At 38.7% G+C, this 21,011-nt stretch overlaps 2 protein-coding genes across 8 annotated transcripts; both read right to left on the reverse strand.

The window, feature by feature from the left end:
• Nucleotides 1-10,350: 10,350 nt before the first annotated feature.
• Nucleotides 10,351-14,047, reverse strand: LOC121396509. Of its 4 annotated transcripts, none has more exons than XM_041571460.1 (5): nucleotides 13,395-14,047; nucleotides 12,059-12,448; nucleotides 11,645-11,864; nucleotides 10,854-10,922; nucleotides 10,351-10,708 (listed from the first exon to the last, which is right to left on the reverse strand). In XM_041571460.1, exons 1-5 carry the CDS (start codon nucleotides 13,432-13,434, stop codon nucleotides 10,603-10,605), a joined length of 825 nt encoding a protein of 274 aa, XP_041427394.1. In that variant the 5' UTR covers nucleotides 13,435-14,047; the 3' UTR covers nucleotides 10,351-10,602. The 4 variants fall into 4 exon arrangements, with proteins under 4 accessions (XP_041427394.1, XP_041427395.1, XP_041427396.1 ...); XM_041571461.1 differs by having other exon boundaries at nucleotides 13,470-14,045; XM_041571462.1 differs by having other exon boundaries at nucleotides 13,437-14,045.
• A 3,150-nt stretch (nucleotides 14,048-17,197) lies between these two features.
• Nucleotides 17,198-20,901, reverse strand: LOC121396507. 4 transcript variants are annotated; one of them, XM_041571454.1, is made up of 5 exons: nucleotides 20,251-20,901; nucleotides 18,917-19,306; nucleotides 18,503-18,722; nucleotides 17,703-17,771; nucleotides 17,198-17,557 (listed from the first exon to the last, which is right to left on the reverse strand). In XM_041571454.1, exons 1-5 carry the CDS (start codon nucleotides 20,288-20,290, stop codon nucleotides 17,452-17,454), a joined length of 825 nt encoding a protein of 274 aa, XP_041427388.1. In that variant the 5' UTR covers nucleotides 20,291-20,901; the 3' UTR covers nucleotides 17,198-17,451. The 4 variants fall into 4 exon arrangements, with proteins under 4 accessions (XP_041427388.1, XP_041427389.1, XP_041427390.1 ...); XM_041571455.1 differs by having other exon boundaries at nucleotides 20,326-20,899; XM_041571456.1 differs by having other exon boundaries at nucleotides 20,293-20,899.
• Nucleotides 20,902-21,011: the final 110 nt, after the last annotated feature.

The following is a 21,011-nucleotide window of genomic DNA, read 5'->3' on the forward strand; positions in this document are numbered from 1 at the left end:
GGCTGGATTGGGTACGTGAACAAGATGCTCCCGTTAATTAAGTTGACATATGAAGCTAGGGGTCACCCTAACAAATTTGAGAGAATATGGGGTGTCTGGTTAGAAGCACATTTATTGACATTACCATGACGATATTGTATGTTTTGAGAAATGCAATGTCGTATGTTCTGCAAATAAATATGTTGTTTTCACTGCTGATGTACTTTTCTTCCCCCCCCTTTCCCTTCCCTCTTTCTTTCTGTACCCTATCCCAGTTACAGTTAAACCAATAAAAAGAACACCTTTTTTAAAAAAAAGAAGTAATGTTTAACCTTTACACCCTTATATAAGACATAGAGATGATTTTATGATGCATTCATTCCTAACAAAAAGATCAACTGAATCAGCAAGCACCTTGATTATTTTAAAACCAAAAAGAAAGAAAACATTTATTTTCCTTGAATTTTAAGTATAGCACAGTGGTGATGTCTAATGTAATACTTTATTGTTAAATAAAAGATTGTAAATTACCAGCTATAAAATGTCCATTTCGTTCAGGACACTGGCAAGGCAGGCTGTGCATTCTGAAAGCCCTCACCGATCTTTGAACCCTTTGGTCTCATCTGATTGAGCATCTCTACAATAAATGTAGAAATAGCAGGGAAGATAATCACAGTTTATGATATACTCTTAACACTTCTCCTAGCAACAGCCCTATTATGTGAAAATGATTGTTTAATGGAACCATCACATATTCAGAAATCTGTCCCTGTCATATGATGCATAAAAATTCTTTCTACGTTTTTTGGTTACCGTTTCTATCCCTTTTGAGTGCATTATCACGCATGGGGTTAAATTTACTAAAAGGCAAAGTGACAAACGCTAGTGACAATTTGCCAGCATTAACACTTTTAGGCACTTCGCGATTTAATAATGGGCGCAGGCTTCTGTTCGCTAGCGAAGGAGATATCGCTGATTCGGACTCTAACTAGGCGACTTTTCACTCTGGGGAATGGACGTCACTCCGCAAATTCACTAAGATGCGGATTTTACTGAAGGTTAGCTCTTTCGACCAGACTTGCCTTTGCCAGCTCAAACCAGACGAAGTGCATTGGAGTGCATAGGACTTCCTCAATCTTCTGTTACCTACATCATAATTTTTAAGTGGAAAATCTTCTAAGTCCAAAAGACACTGGTGACTTAATTTTTCAGGGTGATAGGCTGCAAAAGGCATACAATTGTTTTTTTTCGGCTACCCAGTTTCCCCCATACATTTTATAACATATGGAGCATTATTTTATAGTGGGCTCATGTGTAGGGCATTAAAACAACTCTACTGACTTTATTAAGGTGTAGTTATCAGTGATAATGTAATGTATTAGCTGCAACATGTATCATACAGACCTCCATTAATCTTTAAATTTCCCGCCATATGCAAATTAGCCTGAGTGAAGTTATGCTAGGCAGAATTGAACGCTAGCGCATCTTCGCTTTGATTTGCTCGCACTGCCGAAGTAACGCTAGTGAAAAGTCGCCAGCATCCGTCGCCGGGGACGAAACTCCGCAACTTAGTAAATTTGCGTTGTCTCAGCGAATTTTCACCTGACAAAGTGTTGCGATGGCAGCGCTTAGTAAATTTACCCTTTAAAGTTTATTTGTATGGAAGGAAGTGTTATTCTTTATTGGTCTGGGTGAGCCGAAGTATTTGAGCCAAAAGGAACAAAATGTCGTACTCTGTTCAATGCTATTTATATTAGCCTTGTTATATACACAAAGTTCATTCTATATGCCTAAAATGTTACTAAAGAGAAAAATGTTGATTGTGTTGCGAAGGATATGTTTACTTCTGTTTTATCCAAAAGAAAGAGCCTTATATATTTACAGCAAAAATGCAGGCTATTTTATTAGAGAGCTCACAGTCAGTCAGGAGCTGGTAAGTGCAATGATTTATCTGCATATTTAGTGTATTAATAAGGGAGAGCAACCATGATTGTGCCAAGAGCAGTACTACTCAGGGCTGCTCAGTTCTTCCTGTCTCCGGTTACAAATCTATTACAGTTGCACCTGTTGGCTCAAGAATCAATAGGTGCAGTGTCTTGCTTCTAAAGAATAGGGCACATGCTTCACTATAGCACCAAGCACTGGAAATTCCTTCATCCATACCTGGAGGACTTTCAGCACAATTGTGTCCACTTTATTACAGAAAGCGCAAGTGGGTAATATTGATGTACCGGTGCCATGCCTCCTTGCAACCAAACAATGCTGGAATTCTGGGGTAAATGCTGCATTGTGAAAAAAAATTGCAAGTGTGCTCAAAATTGTACTTTTCTCACTGCACTTGCTCTGGAAATGACCCCAAATATCAACAATTTCTCTGCACAAAAGAAAGGAAGTATATTTTTCTAACTCCATATACCTTTTAAGGCTAGGATTACAAATAGGAGTCATTTGCAGTATATGAGTGTTTGCACCTATGCCTTTTACCCAATTGCTTGTAGCATCAATCGTCACTCATTTGATTGTAGCATCAAACAGCTTGCTTTGATGCAATGCAATACATTTGCATACAAATACATGGCACACAGATGCAGGGGAGAACTGGAATTAAAACGTACTTGAAGTGTTACTTCCAGGGTTTACTTACTGTACATTGATCAGCTCCTAGTGAATCACATGCTAACATCAATATTGATGCGCAACATTGTACTTAGTGTGCATATTTGGGTGCATGATAAAAGGAAGGTTGTTTTTGGCCTGCAACTCTCTAACCAACTGAGTGCAGCGTAATGCAGTAGGAAATCCAGGATATCTATCCACAATGACAATTTGGTGAATCAGAATGATACATGTTAATTGAGTGGTTTATAGTGGGGTAACAAACTGCTTCCACTAGGATCCAGGATCCATGTATATACTATGGATGTTGCACCCCAGTACATATAGATAAAACACAGTGACAGATACTTATTACCAAAGCTTCCAGTTATGTATTGTTCATTTTCACCTCCAAGCAAGTTTTCCTTTACATTTCTGGCACCTCTTCCTGAGCTCCTCTGATAAATTGCACTTTAACAGACCGTGCTTTTAACAATGACGCTTTAGTTAGTATTCAAGAGACATATTGCAGTTAATTAGATGAATTTATTCATTCAAAAAAAAAACCTGTTTTTAATCTCAGCCCCAAGCTGCACATAACAAACTCACCACGGTTGTTTGTTTTTGTTGTTAATTGCGCTACTACATTAGAAAATCTTATTTGGTGCGTGGCTCGAAATGTAAGACTGAATCATATCCTTGAAAATATATCTCAGTGTGTAATTACATCCAAAACCAACAAACAGTTGTGGTTTTCAGAATTGTAATTCTAGTTTGAGCAATAGCACCCAGTAGTTCTCATTACATGGATAATGAGAGCGGCACGCAAACTAATAGGAGTTATCTGTTGTCAGGGAAGGTGCTCATCCTTTAGCTCTGGGAGGCCCTACTGCTGCTGGTAAACTATGGATTCCAGAATGGGCTAATGTTTTATTTATGTTTTACAGCAGTGAGCAGTGATCATTGAACTAACCTCAAGAATAAAGTTAGTTTTCTGTTAGGCCTCTCTCTAAAAAGAGGTGTATTGGACAGCCTATAACTTACTTGATGTTTTGTTAACAATGAATTGCTACATAATATTTCTTCTTATTATGTAATTGGCAAATGTTATGCTAAGATATTGCTTTGCTGCTCTTTGTTCTTTCTGGTTTTTTTTTAAATGCTAATAAAAACAATTGAAAAGAAGAAAGGACAGCCTATAAGTAGGCATTTGTTCTGCATTATTATGATTTGTATGTATTAGGTGCAAATCTGTTGTGAGCATGACTCCTGGGCCTCAATACTTACCTACAGTATACCAGGTAAATAAGACTATAGATGAGTTAAAGGGGTTTTTCACTTTTAAATTAGATATTAGTATATTAGTATTTGCTAAAGTATAGCAGTATATTCAATAAGTATATTAGTATTTGCTAAAGTATAGCAGTATATTTAATAAGTATATAGTATATTTAATATAGTATATTTAGCAGCTGGTTTTATTTTTTTATTGTTTGTGGGTTTTTTTTAGTTTAGCTTTTTTTTCAGCATTTCTCTAGTTTGCAATTTCAGCAATCTGGTACAAATTAACCTAGCAACAATGTGCTAATTTAATTATGAAACTGGAATATGAATAAGGGAAGGTCTAAATTTAATACAGAGTATCAGTAACAATACATTTATAGCCTTACAGAGAATTTTCTTTTAAGATGGGGTCAGCAACCCCCCCCCCCATTTTTTCCTTAAATTTCCTCTTGCTGTGGCTGAACGTTGTGCTGGTGAATTTGACTTACTTTCCAGCATATGTAGGGTTCCTTTTCTGCAGTCGTACAATTTAATTTCTGACAAACTTTGTTTTACTTTGATTTCACAACTGAATCTTTCATAATAGCTGTTTTATTGCTGTTCACAAACCTTGCTGAATTGGAAATACAGTTACGAGCTAAACCCCCTTCTATATGATATAACTTATTAAAGCCCTGAAGCACAAAGTGAAGAGATACAATTATATTAGAGATTACCTTTAGGACATTCAATTCTTCTAAAATGAAAATAAAACAAAACACAAACCCCTTTACTTCTTTTAGTTGTGTCTATCTCTTGTATTGATTAGGAAAAAAGTGTGTATTGAAACCTGTGTGATGGATCCCTGGTTTTTGATTCCTGCCACATTTCTTGCAATGGTTTGTAAATAGTGACAAATTAGGATGCAGATCAGGTAAGGCCAGAAACGAATCCTACATAGCATTAACTACTGCTCCTTTTATATAAATCTAAAGTTTTACAGTTTTGGTTATGGCTTTTCCAGGGTGCTAACATTTAAATGTGTGTAGCTGTAACCCTAATGCATGTGACCTGGATTTTTCTGAATAATAGTTGATTTCTATCATTTGGATCACTTAAAAACATAAAAAAACAACAACAACAAAACAATAAGCATGTTTTGCCACCAAGAAGGGTTTATGCAGCTCAGCTACCATCAAGTACAAGGTATTAGTATTATAGAGGAAATAGGAATGATGTTATACAATGTTTATTATTTCTTTCAAAATGAAATGTATGGAAGATGGGCTTCCCTTAATATAGAGCATTCTGTATATCTGGTTTCCAGGTAAGAGATGGCATCCCACCTTGTATTAGTAGAGATATAGGGGCAAATTTACTAAAGGGCGAAGTGGCTAACGCTGGCGAAAATTTGCCAAAGTGACGTCATTTCGGGACTTCCCCGATTTACTAACTTTGCTAGTGAAGGAGATAGTGAAGGAAATAGACTCTAGCTGCACTCTAATGCGAATTTTCACTCTGTCGAATGGACGTAACAACGCAAATTCACTAAGATGCGGATTTTAATGAATGTTACCTCTTGCGCCAGACTTGCCTTCGCCACCGCAGACAAGGCGAAGTGCAATAGAGTAGATAGGACTTCCTCAAACTAATAGTTGAACATTTTTCTAAGTCCCAAAAAACGCTAGCGTCTTTTCAGTTGTTCAGGGTGATAGGCTGCAAAAGATCGTAAATTTTATTTAGGGTACCCAGCTTCCCCCCTACATTTCCTTACATATGGCACATAAACTATACACTGGGCTCATGTGTAGGGCATTATAACAACTCTATTTTCTTTTATTAAGCTTTCCTGGGCTTGTGTAGTATAATGTATTTGCCGCAACATATGTCCATTGAAATTTAACTTCCCGATGTATGCAAATTAGCCAACGATAGCGCAACTTCGCTTTGCTTGCTGAATTAACACTAGCGAAAACTTTGCCATCATGGACCAACTTCGTACTTTAGTGAATTAGCGTTGTCCTTGGAGAAGTGTGGCGATGTGAGCGAAGCCGTCACTGGCCGGAGGTTAGTGAATTTGCCCCATAGAAATGGGTGAGGCTTGTGGATTGAAAAATGTATATGATAAAACCTGGATAGAATTATACAAAATGTCTAACCTAACATTTCAATGTTCTTACATAACCTTTATTCGTATAAAGTCATTAAATACCCCACCCCCTTTCTTCCTACATCTCTATAATAGCAGCTATAGGACAATTCAAAGTCGCTGTAGCACACTGATCCATTTTTTGTGAATGCAAAAGGTGATTTTATTGGCTGAAAAGGTAGACATCAATTCATGGCAACGTTTCGGGTCACAGGCCCTTTATCAAGCCTATACTAGCTGCTATTGGATAGAAGGGAAATATTGGTGGCTTTTAATATCTTTTTATTTTGCTATACATCTCCCAAGAAGCTACTTTAAAAATAATCAGTTGCTCTAGCAGTGATATGAGTGATAGGATATTATGATATATTACAGAGCTCATACTTCTTCCATCCATCTTTTTTATCATTCACTTTTTAATCTTGCCTGCCCTCTATAGGGGGGTTTTAATACTTTGGCAATAAAAGTTATATATTAATTTTAGTTTGAAACTTTTCCTCTTACATTTAACCCCATCAGATTTCTACTCTTATTGCTAGTTTAGAGAGCAGTGAAATACAGGAGCTATTAACTCCTTTCTTATATTTCTTTCTTAGCTTGCATCTCAACTTAAGTGATTTGACTCTATTATATTTTTATAATAATATAATTATTATTTATAGTGCGCCATCACGTCCCACAGCACTTTACAGAGTAAAGGGATACACATACAAGACATACATTATACAGGTACAATTGCATATTGTCAGGAGACAATAGGGGGAGGGCCTGATTACTATTCTGTAGAGCAGTGCACTATGGTAGATTTCCAAAAGCTATTTACACCTTTCTAGTTGTAAATAAAGTTCACTATTTGTTAGACGTGCTAACAAGGGTAGTATTCCTCTTGTTAGCACTCTGTTTGCTCTGCCAGTAGAACAATGGTGGATATTTACCTTAGAGCCCCAGGAGAGGAAGAATTTTTTCCTTATTAGATAATGATTTCTATTGTTGGAAAGGCACTGCTGTTCTCACAAGGCTCTGCAGTTCTATGAGATATATATTCTTGCATGTAAGGTTAATCTTAACCTGGCCATACACTTAGGGGGTTATTTATCAGTCCGAATTTATCTCAATACTTTCTGCTACAAACTCCAACCAAATCCGCGCAGGTTTTTTCGTCTTATTTATTGATACAGTTTTCCCGAAAATTTTGTTTGCGGGAAAAAATCCGAAAAAATCAGATTTTCACGATTTTTCAGATTTTTCATCCGAAAACTCAGATTTCTTATGTTTTTTGCCGAAAACTTCGGGGTATTGCACAGAACCCAGCGCACATCAAAAAATCATTGGGACTTCTCCCATTGACTTACTGTATATGCAACCTCGACTGGTCTGAGATGCTGGACTTTCTTATTCTGACTTTTCCATATTCGGGGTTAAATAAATTCAGAAAAGATTTTTTTAAAAGTCCAATTTTATATTAAAAAAATCACGATTTTTTTTTGTGATTTTTGCATTCAGAGTTTAGTAAATAACCTGAACTATGTATAACCCCATAAAGTCTTTAATATAAAAAATCACGATTTATTTTGTGATTTTTGCATTCAGAGTTTAGTAAATAACCCCCATAAAGTCTGTTCATTTTTGTGATGGCAAATTAGTGGATCTTTACCTGATACCCACAATGGTGCTAGCAGGCTGATCAGGCCAAACTATTGGATCACAGAGAAGGAATGCAGGTCATCAGAGTGAGGACCTCATCTCAATGGGATATTTAAACTTGCTTTAACCTGCTTTAACAATACCAATATGCCTAGTAGTATTGAACAGGGGCGATCCTGGCCCCTCCGCCGCCGCCTCCTCCAGAAATTAGCTCTTAAAGTACCAGGAGCAGCATTTTTGCTGCCCTTGGTACATAGTGGGGCGCTGCCGCCTGAGGCGACAGCCTCAACTCGCCTCATTGGCGAAGTACCCCTGGTATTGAACGTTTTCGAGGTAGGGTTTCCATGAAACATTAGGCATACTATGAATGCAAAACTGATCAAGTTTAACTGTGAATTTACAGTCATATGAAAACGTTTGGGAACCCCTCTTAATTCTTTGGAGTTTTGTTTTGTTGCACAGATTGTGCAAATTGCGTTGAATTGTAGAATGATGTACAGATACACCATCTGCAGCAAGATGTTCTTGCAGGTCTTTGGAGGTGATATTTGGGTTGTCTGTAACCATTCTCACAATCCTCCGCATATGCCGCTCGGCCTGCCAGACCATAGTTTTATAGCAATTGTGTCTGTTGCCTTCCATTTCCTGATTACAGTTGAAACTGACCATTTAAACCTCTGAGATAGCTTTTTGTAGCCTTCCCCTAATCCATGATACTGAACAATCTTTGTTTGCAATTGGCCACCCTAAATACCTTTTTACCTCATGATTGGACACACCTGATTTGACAGAAATGCTGGGAAATTGGTTGAAGGGGTATATGTATCATCCAGATTTCTGTCATACTGTTTTTAAGCAACCAGGTAAATGTACATTTTTTCACGGGTCTGTGGCTAGCTGTAATAGCCGGAAAAAGGACCCAGTTTACGAGAGTGTTGAGTGTTGGGTGTGATCCGATTCCAGATGAACAGTCTGGGTTTGCCCAACACCTGAGAGAGGAACAGGTGTTCTCTCTCCTTAAGTAGGGAAGGGATTGTGTGTGTGTCAGATGTCAGATCCTCAACTAGTAAGTTAGAAGCTAATTGTTTAGTTAGTGCCGGACAGGCAAGGTTTTATTTTCATTTTTGTTTGTTTTGATTCATGTCTTCCTGCCAACCAGACAAATAAAACTGGTTGCGGCCAGTTGCACATTACCAGCCAGTTTTGTGTTGTTTTGCGTGGACTCCAATCAGGGCCGGAACTAGGGGTAGGCAGAAGAGGCACCTGCCTAGGGCGCAAAGATGTGGGGGCGCTGGGCAAGTACCTATTCAAAAGTTTTCTGCCTACCCCTAGTCCAGCTTGTTTGCTCCATTGCTCGATTTCCTCCTCCCCTCCCTCTTCACTCCCCTTCCTTATTCTCTCCGTCGCTCCCCTTACTTCCTCTGTCCGTCACTTCCCTCCCTCTGTCCATCACTTCCTCGTCATGCCCCTCCGTCATGCTCCTCCTTCTGTCACTTTCCTTTCTTTAATCTCCCCGCATAGCGCATGTGCACTCGCGCATGTGTCTCCCCCTATAACGCATGTGCACTTGCGCATGAGTGCGGTAACAAGAGCACACGCTCACATGGGGGAGGGCGGGGGTAGCTGACTGGGTGCCTAGGGCACCCCGTCGGCTTGGCCCGGCCCTGACTCCAATACTGCTGTAAACCCGTCTACCCCCAGGAGACGACGACCCTGTTACCTCAAATGGTTACACTGCCTATGAAGTTTAAGGCTTAACTAGCTAATCCAATCAATTTGGTGTTTCCAGACACTTTTGGCTAGATCTGAACATTTTAACAGTTACTCGTTCAGCTGGAACACTAAAGTGATTTTGACAGATATTATTCCGCTCCTATCAGGCAGTCTGTATACTGTTAGTTGGAGGAAATGTAATAGTAGAGCAACGCCTGCTCCAGTTCTCATGATACATAGCAACCATACAGCAGGTAACTTTTTCTGCTCTGCTGTTTGACAGCAAATGTCTTTGGGCTGTTGTCTGTTATTAGAACTGGAGCAAACTTTGCATCTGTTACCCTGTTAATTTTCACTGTGTAGACATTGCCCAACAGGTGGATAGGACTTCACAATGGATACAAGGAAAGGATGAAACGGAACATTTACGAACATAGGTGATACAATAATATCTCTTCCTGAAAAACAGAAAGATGTGTTGTTTCATCTGCTGTATATCATTTTGGCTGCAAGTGTAGTTCAAATATGAGAGTAAAGCTCCCCATAGACGCAAAGATTTTTCTTGCCGAACGACCGATTTTAGCGAAGTCCGAAAGCTCAGAGTTATGGAAAAGCCATCTCCCATAGACTCCATATAATCCAAATAACGCATTCCTTTTTCTCTGTAATAATAAAACCGTAGCTTGTACTTGATCCCAACTAAGATATAATTAATTGTTATTGGAAGCAAAACCAGCCTATCGGATTTATTAAATGTTTACTTGTTTTTCTAGTAGACTTTAGGTATGGAGATCCAAATTACAGAAAGATCCCTTATACTGAAAACCCCAGGTCCTGAGCATTCTGGATAACAAGTCCCATACCTGTACAAGTTTGCTACAATAACTGCACTCTGTAAAGGATATAGATTTTCTAATTCTGCTACTTACAAAGGCATGTTAAATGACATTAAAAGAAATGTATAAAACCCTACACATATTATATCAAAGAGATGAATACAAAGAAGAAATGATAATATTTAGGTTTTATTGAAAATATTTTTTCTGAAAATGACAGAATTTACCGATTAGAATTTCATTCCATAGTGACATTGGAGATGAGGCTGAAAAGAGACAAAAGTCCTTCCTGCCTCCAATTAAAGCAGCGTCTTTCAATTTTAGGTTTTATTCTCCTATCAAAAAGTCATTCTTGTCCAAAGAAGCTTCTAAATTCTTTATGTTCTCATCATATTCTTGTAATGATGCCCAGTCACTCCTGTTCTAGTCACTTTCACTCTCTTCTGATACAGTAGATGTGCTTTCCTCACTCTCGTTGGAAGACTTTTCTGACTCACTTTTTTCTTTTTTCTTCTTCTTTTTATCTTTCCTGCACATACAAAATCATTCAAGAGATTCTTAACAATGCAACTACTTACCGATATGTATCTGGTATGTTAGATGAAAATGTATGCAAGGCCCTGGGTTCAGAATATTTAGTGGTTATAAAAAAAGCATTGTAAATGTTTACTTACCCTTTCTTTGAAGTATTATCTGGTGGGTTTTCTTCATCACTATCAGGGTTTTTTTGCCTTCCGTTAGTACTGCAAAAAAAAAAAAAAAAACAGGAAAAAATTGTGAAATGGCTACAGGATTTTTTATTCAATATTTTTGCTGCAGTTGACGTATATGTATGTATGTATGAAAACCAATAACTTAAGTGTGTGACCATATAAAGGCTCAAGGCCAGACACCGATTCAAAGGAAGAACAACTGATGACAGCACTAACCCACATATATAAGGTTATATTACTGGTTATTTATGGCTGAGCAGACTCAAATCTCACTAAATTGGCTCTTGCCCATATCTAACTAAATTGGCTTTTGCTAAAATATTTAGTAAAAAATTTAATAAAATTTGCAAAGAGCAAAACAAATAAAAATTCTCATGTCTCAATGTAATATTCTTCGTTAGGCTTTTATTGCTTTGCGAATTGCGCTTTAAGATCCTTTAACAAATTCTCTGGAGTTTCATGAAATATTTTGTCGTAAAAAAAGGTTTGCGATTGGGAAGTTTTATTACATACACTGCGCACTATCACAAACTATAACGTTTGCAATCGCTATCCTACTGTCACATGAGGGGCAAAGTGTTCAGAAAGGAAAAATATTTCACTTTGCGAACATTTTGAACGAATTACGAACAATTTTTGCATTATCGACCAATATTACATTCCCCCTTATTGTCTTTTTTTTTTGTATTTTAGTGTAAGATATGTTTCCACCTTTCTTGCCCACCACAAAAGCAAAAAGAAATGTCACTTACCATAGTTTGACTGCTATTAGTAAGAGTACTATGCCTATAACAAGGAGCGCTCCAAGTATTACAGTATGTATAGTCTCCCCTTTAGCACTTGAATTAATATATTCTAGGATGGCATCTTGAAAAGAGACAGTGGCTGCGGCTGTGGCTGTTGATGCAGTAGTGGTCGTTGGGGGCACAGTCGTTGTTTGAGACTTTGACCAGAACCCTCTCTGCGACTCATCTGCAAAGTAAAATGATCCCATGAATCTCAAGGAAATGATAGTTTAACTAAGTGAGCGTGTGGGCACTTTAGTCAATGTGCTGTGTATTGGGGTTACAATACAGACACTTTTCTTTCACATCTAATGAGTGATACATTTCATTGGGATTACATTTGAAATTAGGAATGATTGTTTTTCTTGCGCTTTAACTTACCTGTGTCTTTATTCTCAACTTGATTCTCAACCTGAATTTCTATAGATGGAACCGGCTCGTACAACTTTCCTAAAATTTTCAGCCGGACCTCATAAGTGCCACTGTCTTTCATCTCTGTGGGATTAATCACCAGAGAGCAGATCCCTTTTGCCACCTGGCTTTCAAAAAGGTGGTATTTGTCCTTCAAATCGGGCGATTCCATTGTCGCATGTTCTCCGTACAGGTGGATAAGAGACGTGTAACCTTTCGAATCCATTTTCCCCCATTCCAGTTGGACTTTGAGTGGGTTGAGTTGACCGCGTGTTTGAAACATACATGGAATTATATTGATTGTATGTGCCTTCAGCGTCAGCTTCTCTTTAAATAATGTAAAATGTTCAACATTCACTGCTAAAAGAGGGGAAAAATGACATTAGGATCATGAAATGTACAGAGCAGTCTCTATCAGCCTCATCCTGCAACAGAGGCGCCTACCAAATTTCATTCATGAGTCGTGTCCCTGACTTTTCACATGCACTCACTAATCTTACATTGATATATATATATATAAGTCATTGGTTTGAAACATACGGAGCCAGTTAATGTCTCAGGAGTAAAAAAACAGGGAATGATCTTTCTTACCTGATGTGGTATGCATAAATAAAGTAAATAGTCCGAATATGAAGATAAATAAATGATGATCCATTGTTTTAGATATATTAAGATACATGATGTGTCCACTAGTAGTGTTCACTTCAAGCTCTAACGATGAAATGAGCTCAGTGCCAGCTGTACACTTTGATATTTTCCAGGCTTATGATGTCACAATGGCCAGAGTGATGATGTCACAATGGCCAGATTGATGATGTCACAATGGCCGAGTGATGATGTCACAATGGTCAATGTGATGATGTCACAATGGCCAATGCGATGATGTCACAATGGCCAATGTGATGATGTCACCATGCTCATTCGCTGTAAGGTACATATCTCCCAGAATGCTCTATGAGACACAGCATGTAAAGAGAATTACAGATGCTATGAACAATCTGCATTTAATTAGCACTGCAGGTGTGGGAGTGATGTCACCACCTGGGAGGAGGGAAGCTCTCTGCCAAAGGCAGGAAGCAGGAAGTGAGAGTGTGTCTGTGTGAGGTAACTAAGAGAGGGCTGTGAAAAGAAGAGATTTGGATACTGAGACAAGTCTTTGAGAGACTGAGGTATGGACTAACTGCCTAAGCGGGACTAAATCATTACTGACAAGAGCAGCACATCTGCGGCCAGTGGGCCAGTTAAAAAGGCTGTTCTGATTAATAAGCACAACTTGTAAGTTTCTGTTAATTCTGTTACAACTTACAAGTTATTCTCCATTGAAAACTCTGTTGTGAAATAAACATACAGATTTCTTGTAAAGTTGCCTGGAAGTCCTTGCCTTTCTACGTTGTGCAGGTATCAGGGCCGCCATCAGGGGGGTACAGGGGGTACACCTGTACCGGGCCCGGGGCTAAAGGGGGGCCCGGCTGTGCTGAAGACCCGAAGTCGCGCCGAAAATTGGATGTGGAGGAGAAGTGCAAAGTTAGGGATTATCTGCAAGTTCCACTATCAGTAAACTCAATTTCAAGCTGTGACATAATGCACAACTGAAGTTTTCATCAGCAGTATGAAATTTGCAGACGATCCCTAACTCTGCAATCTCGCCCTGCCCCAGTGCTTTTCAGCCAATGACAGCGTCTCCCTTCCTTATGTCCCGCCCCTGTAAGCACACGGTTCCTCTTTGGGCTCTTTTCTTTATGACACAGAGAGAGTTGAGTGGCAGCATCCTGGAGCTTGCAGAGAAACAGAACATGAGGGAGACAAAGCAGTTATGTGTATGTTGTGCTTAATATTTGCCTAACTATGACTCTTTGTAGTGTCATATATTTAACTACCACAGACCCTGTGTACAGAGTTTGCCTAGTGCTGGTATCAGTAGAAACCTGGATCCTGTTATATACAGTGTGTGCAATGCCCACTTATACAATGATTTTTTTTGTAGGGGGGCCCTTTTTTTTTAACTTATGGGGGGGCCCTGACCACCAATGTTTTTTTAGAAAAACATTTACGGGGCCCCTGGTGCCAATAGTTTTTTTTTTTAACTTATGGGGGGGTCCTGACCACCAATGCTTTTTTATAAAACATTTATGGGGCCCCTGGTGCCAATAGTTTTTTTTTATACTTATCGGGGGGGGGGGGCTGACCACCAATGCTTTTTTAAAAAACATTTATGGGGCCCCTGGTGCCAGTAGTTTTTTTTTTAACTTATGGGGGGCCCTGACCACTAATGTTTTTTTAAAAAACTTTTATGTGGGACCCCTGTCGCCAATTTTTTTTGTTTTTTAAATTATAAGGGGGCCCTGACCACCAATGGCTTTTTTTTGTGAGTGCGGGGTTTACCATTTTAAGCAGTTGTGTCTTTGTGGACATTTTACTGTGGTGTGGGCGGGATCTGTGGTGGGCCTTGGGGGTGGGCGGGGACCGGGGGCCCAGAAAATTTTGCTGTACGGGGCCCCGTGATTTCTGATGGCAGCCCTGGCAGGTATTGTTGAGACTACCTTCTGAGTGAATTCCCACAATATATATGTGTATGTGTGATAATGTTCCCCTCAAAGCAAATAAAGTTGTCCGTGTTGAATAGAAAGTGTTGAATATAAAGCACTAAATGTAGGAACAGAAGCCCCATAGAGATATACTTTGCCAACTGTGTCCCTTGGGACCCTTCAATGCCATTGTAGAAATAAAAGAAAGGGAAAAAAAACCCTAAAAACTGAACGATTGCTGTTGGAATATTTCACCCATTATATTTTGTAAATTTAGCCTTTTTTGTCCCTAAATTATTAAAAATATGGTACAGGTATAGGATCCCTTATCCGGAAACCCGATATCCAGAAAGCTCCGAATTAAGGAAAGGCTGTCTCCCATAGACTCCATTTTATCCAAATAATCCAAATTTTTAAAAATGATTTCCTTTTTCTCTGTAATAATAAAACAATAGTTTGTACTCGATCCCAACTAAGATACAATTAATCCTTATTGGAAGCAAAACCAGCCTATTGGGTTTATTAAATGTTTAAATGAATTTCTAGTAGACTTAAGAAGACCCAAATTACGGAAAGATCCGTTATCTGGAAAACCCCAGGTCCCAAGCATTCTGGATAACAGGTCCCATACCTGTACTAGTTTCCACATGCAAAAAACCTAAATACTCAAAATTACTTTTGATGAAACTCAGATTATCTTTACTGAAACTAGCCATTGTTTTGTTATTAAATTATTATGAAAAATCTAGAGCTTGGCTGCACAAAAAAAGATTTTATAAAAAGCCTAAATCTAATAGTTGCTTTTGTTTTCTATTATGATCCCCTAAATTAGCCCACATTTTGTGCTTTAAAATATGGGGAAATAAAACCTCTGGATTGGAACCCGAAATAAGTTTATTTGTGAAACACGGAAACGTGGCAAAGAAACTTGCTGCTGCGGAACTGACGGGGTTCAGACCAGATCACAGGAATAGCAAAAGATGACTTTTGTTCAATTTCACCCAGTTTCTTTTCTCCTAAACTAGCCCCTGTTCTGTCCTGTAATTGGGACTCATCTGACGTTTGTCTGCCAAATAACAAACACACTCTCTAATGCCACTGGGAAACGTGAATAAAATGGCAAAATTCTTTTGGTCAGTTTTACCCAGTCTTCTAAATCAGCCCATTTTGGTCAGTAAATTAGGCAAAATGAGGGTTTAGCTGTCATATAAAACATTGGGACCATCCAATGCCATTGTGGAAAAACCTTCCATATTTCACCCATTATATTCTCCTAATTAGACTGTAACTTGTCCCTAAATTGTGAAAAATATTGGTCTAGTTTTCACATGAAAGAAACTCAAAATAACTGGCAGGAAACGGCTGCACACGTCAGAGTTAGGCCCATAGCAAACAAAAAGTTCCTTCCCCCCCCCATTTTTTTTTCTCCTAATTGTTCCCTTTTTTCTGATTTGTAAATAAAAATGAGTCCTTTCATTGTCACTTTTTAGAAGAAAAAGCTCTTACAGTGTGGGTACTTTGATCACCAGGACCGGATTTACATAGCATCCCTAGGCCCGCTGCCACTCATCACCCCCATCCCCTCCCTTTCCTTTGTGCCCATGCACAATTTTTCAACATCGGGTCCAGAGTCCTGGGATTAACCACACCCATGTCACCCCTTCCACGGTGCTCCTATCTACCTCTACTGCTTATATCGGAGGTCATTTTGCTGAGTGTATGCGAGGAGGTACCTGAGAACATCTTTTATTTTTATATTGCAGTATAGTGTATGTTTAGGAAAAATATCCTATTTCCAAAGTTTTGGGTCCCCTACAATGGTTTTTGTTTATGTGATGTGTTTTTTTTCTGTTTTACAACTGAAAAATGGTACATGTATTATAAGAGCCACCATAATAAATACTAAACTCAAGTGTATTGAATAGGAACAGATTTGGTCTAGGGGTGTCATTAACACTGGGGCAGTTTCTCACTCATCAGCACCTTAGCACTTGCACCCTTGGCAATTGTAAATTCCTGCTTCTGGATGTGATAATAATCCCTGATTCCAAAGCTAAAACTGGAAAACTATTGAGTGGTCTTGCGGCTTGTACTATCTGCCATCTCTGCCTTAAACAAATTAAGAAATGTGTGAACTGGTATGGGATCCATTGTCCAGAAACCCATAATCCAGAAAGATCAGCGTTATGGATAGGCCATCTCCCATAGACTCCATATAATCCAAATAACCCATTCCTTTTTCTCTGTAATAATAAAACCGTATCTTGTACTTGATCCCAACTAAGATATAATTAATTCTTATTGGAAGCAAAACCGGCCTATCGGATTTATTAAATGTTTACTTGTTTTTCTAGTAGACTTTAGGTATGGAGATCCAAATTACAGAAAGATCCCTTATCCTGAAAACCCCAGGTCCTGAGCATTCTGGATAACAAGTCCCATACCTGTACAAGTTTGCTACAATAAGTGCACTCTGTAAAGGATAGATATTATAATTCTGCTACTTACAAAGGCATGTTAAATGACATTAAAAGAAATGTATAAAACCCTACACATATGATATCAAAGAGATGAATACAAAGAAGAAATTATAATATTTAGGTTTTATTGAAAATATTTTTTCTGAAAATGACAGAATTTACCGATTAGAATTTCATTCCATAGTGACATTGGAGATGAGGCTGAAAAGAGACAAAGGTCCTTCCTGCCTCCAATTAAAGCAGCGTCTTTCAATTTTAGGTTTTATTCTCCTATCAAGAAGTCATTCTTGTCCAACGAAGCTTCGAAATTCTCTTTGTTCTCATCATATTCTTGTAATGATGCCCAGTCACTCCTGTTCTAGTCACTTTCACTCTCTTCTGATACAGTAGATGTGCTTTCCTCACTCTCGTTGGAAGACTTTTCTGACTCACTTTTTTCTTTTTTCTTCTTCTTTTTATCTTTCCTGCACATACAAAATCATTCAAGAGATTCTTAAAAATGCAAATACTTACCGATATGTATCTGGTATGTTAGATGAAAATGTATGCAAGGCCCTGGGTTCAGAATATTTAGTGGTTATAAAAAAAGCATTGTAAATGTTTACTTACCCTTTCTTTGAAGTATTATCTGGTGGGTTTTCTTCATCACTATCAGGGTTTTTTTGCCTTCCGTTAGTACTGCAAAAAAAAAAAAAAAAAAAACAGGAAAAAATTGTGAAATGGCTACAGGATTTTTTATTCAATATTTTTGCTGCAGTTGACGTATATGTATGTATGTATGAAAACCTATAACTTAAGTGTGTGACCATATAAAGGCTCAAGGCCAGACACCGATTCCAAGGAAGAACAACTGATGACATCACTAACCCACATATATAAGGTTATATTACTGGTTATTTATGGCTGAGCAGACTCAAATCTCACTAAATTGGCTCTTGCCCATATCTAACTAAATTGGCTTTTGCTTAAATATTTAGTAAAAAATTTAATAAAATATGCAAAGAGCAAAACAAATAAAAATTCTCATGTCTCAATGTAATATTCTTCGTTAGGCTTTTATTGCTTTGCAAATTTGAATTGCGCTTTAAGATCCTTTAACAAATGCTCTGGAGTTTCATGAATTATTTTGCCGCAAAAAAAGGTTTGCGTTTGGCAAGTTTTATTACATACACTGCGCACTATCACAAACTATAACGTTTGCAATCGCTATCCTACTGTCACATGAGGGGCAAAGTGTTCAGAAAGGAAAAATATTTCACTTTGCGAACATTTTGAACGAATTACGAACAATTTTTGCATTATCGACCAATATTACATTCCCCCTTATTGTCTTTTTTTTTTGTATTTTAGTGTAAGATATGTTTCCACCTTTCTTGCCCACCACAAAAGCAAAAAGAAATGTCACTTACCATAGTTTGACTGCTATTAGTAAGAGTACTATGCCTATAACAAGGAGCGCTCCAAGTATTACAGTATGTATAGTCTCCCCTTTAGCACTTGAATTAATATATTCTAGGATGGCATCTTGAAAAGAGACAGTGGCTGCGGCTGTGGCTGTTGATGCAGTAGTGGTCGTTGGGGGCACAGTCGTTGTTTGAGACTTTGACCAGAACCCTCTCTGCGACTCATCTGCAAAGTAAAATGATCCCATGAATCTCAAGGAAATGATAGTTTAACTAAGTGAGCGTGTGGGCACTTTAGTCAATGTGCTGTGTATTGGGGTTACAATACAGACACTTTTCTTTCACATCTAATGAGTGATACATTTCATTGGGATTACATTTGAAATTAGGAATGATTGTTTTTCTTGCGATTTAACTTACCTGTGTCTTTATTCTCAACTTGATTCTCAACCTGAATTTCTATAGATGGAACCGGCTCGTACAACTTTCCTAAAATTTTCAGCCGGACCTGATAAGTGCCACTGTCTGTCATCTCTGTGGGATTAATCACCAGAGAGCAGATCCCTTTTGCCACCTGGCTTTCAAAAAGGTGGTATTTTTCCTTCAAATCGGGCGATTCCATTGTCGCATGTTCTCCGTACAGGTGGATTAGAGACGTGTAACCTTTCGAATCCATTTTCCCCCATTCCAGTTGGACTTTGAGTGGGTTGAGTTGACCGCGTGTTTGAAACATACATGGAATTATATTGATTGTATGTGCCTTCAGCGTCAGCTTCTCTTTAAATAATGTAAAATGTTCAACATTCACTGCTAAAAGAGGGGAAAAATGACATTAGGATCATGAAATGTACAGAGCAGTCTCTATCAGCCTCATCCTGCAACAGAGGCGCCTACCAAATTTCATTCATGAGTCGTGTCCCTGACTTTTCACATGCACTCACTAATCTTACATTGATATATATATATATGTCATTGGTTTGAAACATACGGAGCCAGTTAATGTCTCAGGAGTAAAAAAACAGGGAATGATCTTTCTTACCTGATGTGGTATGCATAAATAAAGTAAATAGTCCGAATATGAAGATAAATAAATGATGATCCATTGTTTTAGATATATTAAGATACATGATGTGTCCACTAGTAGTGTTCACTTCAAGCTCTAACGATGAAATGAGCTCAGTGCCAGCTGTACACTTTGATATTTTCCAGGCTTATGATGTCACAATGGCCAGAGTGATGATGTCACAATGGCCAGATTGATGATGTCACAATGGCCGAGTGATGATGTCACAATGGTCAATGTGATGATGTCACAATGGCCAATGCGATGATGTCACAATGGCCAATGTGATGATGTCACCATGCTCATTCGCTGTAAGGTACATATCTCCCAGAATGCTCTATGAGACACAGCATGTAAAGAGAATTACAGATGCTATGAACAATCTGCATTTAATTAGCACTGCAGGTGTGGGAGTGATGTCACCACCTGGGAGGAGGGAAGCTCTCTGCCAAAGGCAGGAAGCAGGAAGTGAGAGTGTGTCTGTGTGAGGTAACTAAGAGAGGGCTGTGAAAAGAAGAGATTTGGATACTGAGACAAGTCTTTGAGAGACTGAGGTATGGACTAACTGCCTAAGCGGGACTAAATCATTACTGACAAGAGCAGCACATCTGCGGCCAGTGGGCCAGTTAAAAAGGCTGTTCTGATTAATAAGCACAACTTGTAAGTTTCTGTTAATTCTGTTACAACTTACAAGTTATTCTCCATTGAAAACTCTGTTGTGAAATAAACATACAGATTTCTTGTAAAGTTGCCTGGAAGTCCTTGCCTTTCTACGTTGTGCAGGTATCAGGGCCGCCATCAGGGGGGTACAGGGGGTACACCTGTACCGGGCCCGGGGCTAAAGGGGGGCCCGGCTGTGCTGAAGACCCGAAGTCGCGCCGAAAATTGGATGTGGAGGAGAAGTGCAAAGTTAGGGATTATCTGCAAGTTCCACTATCAGTAAACTCAATTTCAAGCTGTGACATAATGCACAACTGAAGTTTTCATCAGCAGTATGAAATTTGCAGACGATCCCTAACTCTGCAATCTCGCCCTGCCCCAGTGCTTTTCAGCCAATGACAGCGTCTCCCTTCCTTATGTCCCGCCCCTGTAAGCACACGGTTCCTCTTTGGGCTCTTTTCTTTATGACACAGAGAGAGTTGAGTGGCAGCATCCTGGAGCTTGCAGAGAAACAGAACATGAGGGAGACAAAGCAGTTATGTGTATGTTGTGCTTAATATTTGCCTAACTATGACTCTTTGTAGTGTCATATATTTAACTACCACAGACCCTGTGTACAGAGTTTGCCTAGTGCTGGTATCAGTAGAAACCTGGATCCTGTTATATACAGTGTGTGCAATGCCCACTTATACAATGATTTTTTTTGTAGGGGGGCCCTTTTTTTTTAACTTATGGGGGGGCCCTGACCACCAATGTTTTTTTAGAAAAACATTTACGGGGCCCCTGGTGCCA

Source organism: Xenopus laevis, chromosome 7S, assembly GCF_017654675.1.
Source record: "Xenopus laevis strain J_2021 chromosome 7S, Xenopus_laevis_v10.1, whole genome shotgun sequence".
In the NCBI taxonomy this organism is placed as follows: Eukaryota; Metazoa; Chordata; class Amphibia; order Anura; family Pipidae; genus Xenopus; species Xenopus laevis.

Excerpts from the sequence above, each read along its gene's own strand:
- LOC121396509 (XM_041571459.1), bottom strand. The coding sequence starts at position 12,767 with ATGTATCTTAATATATCTAAAACAATGGATCATCATTTATTTATCTTC. Across the intron at positions 12,449-12,679 it reads ATTTATGCATACCACATCAG|CAGTGAATGTTGAACATTTT; the intron begins GTAAGAAAGATC and ends CCCCTCTTTTAG. Across the intron at positions 10,923-11,644 it reads CTAATAGCAGTCAAACTATG|TACTAACGGAAGGCAAAAAA; the intron begins GTAAGTGACATT and ends TTTTTTTTGCAG.
- LOC121396507 (XM_041571453.1), bottom strand. The coding sequence starts at position 19,623 with ATGTATCTTAATATATCTAAAACAATGGATCATCATTTATTTATCTTC. Across the intron at positions 19,307-19,535 it reads ATTTATGCATACCACATCAG|CAGTGAATGTTGAACATTTT; the intron begins GTAAGAAAGATC and ends CCCCTCTTTTAG. Across the intron at positions 18,723-18,916 it reads AGTTGAGAATAAAGACACAG|ATGAGTCGCAGAGAGGGTTC; the intron begins GTAAGTTAAATC and ends TTTACTTTGCAG.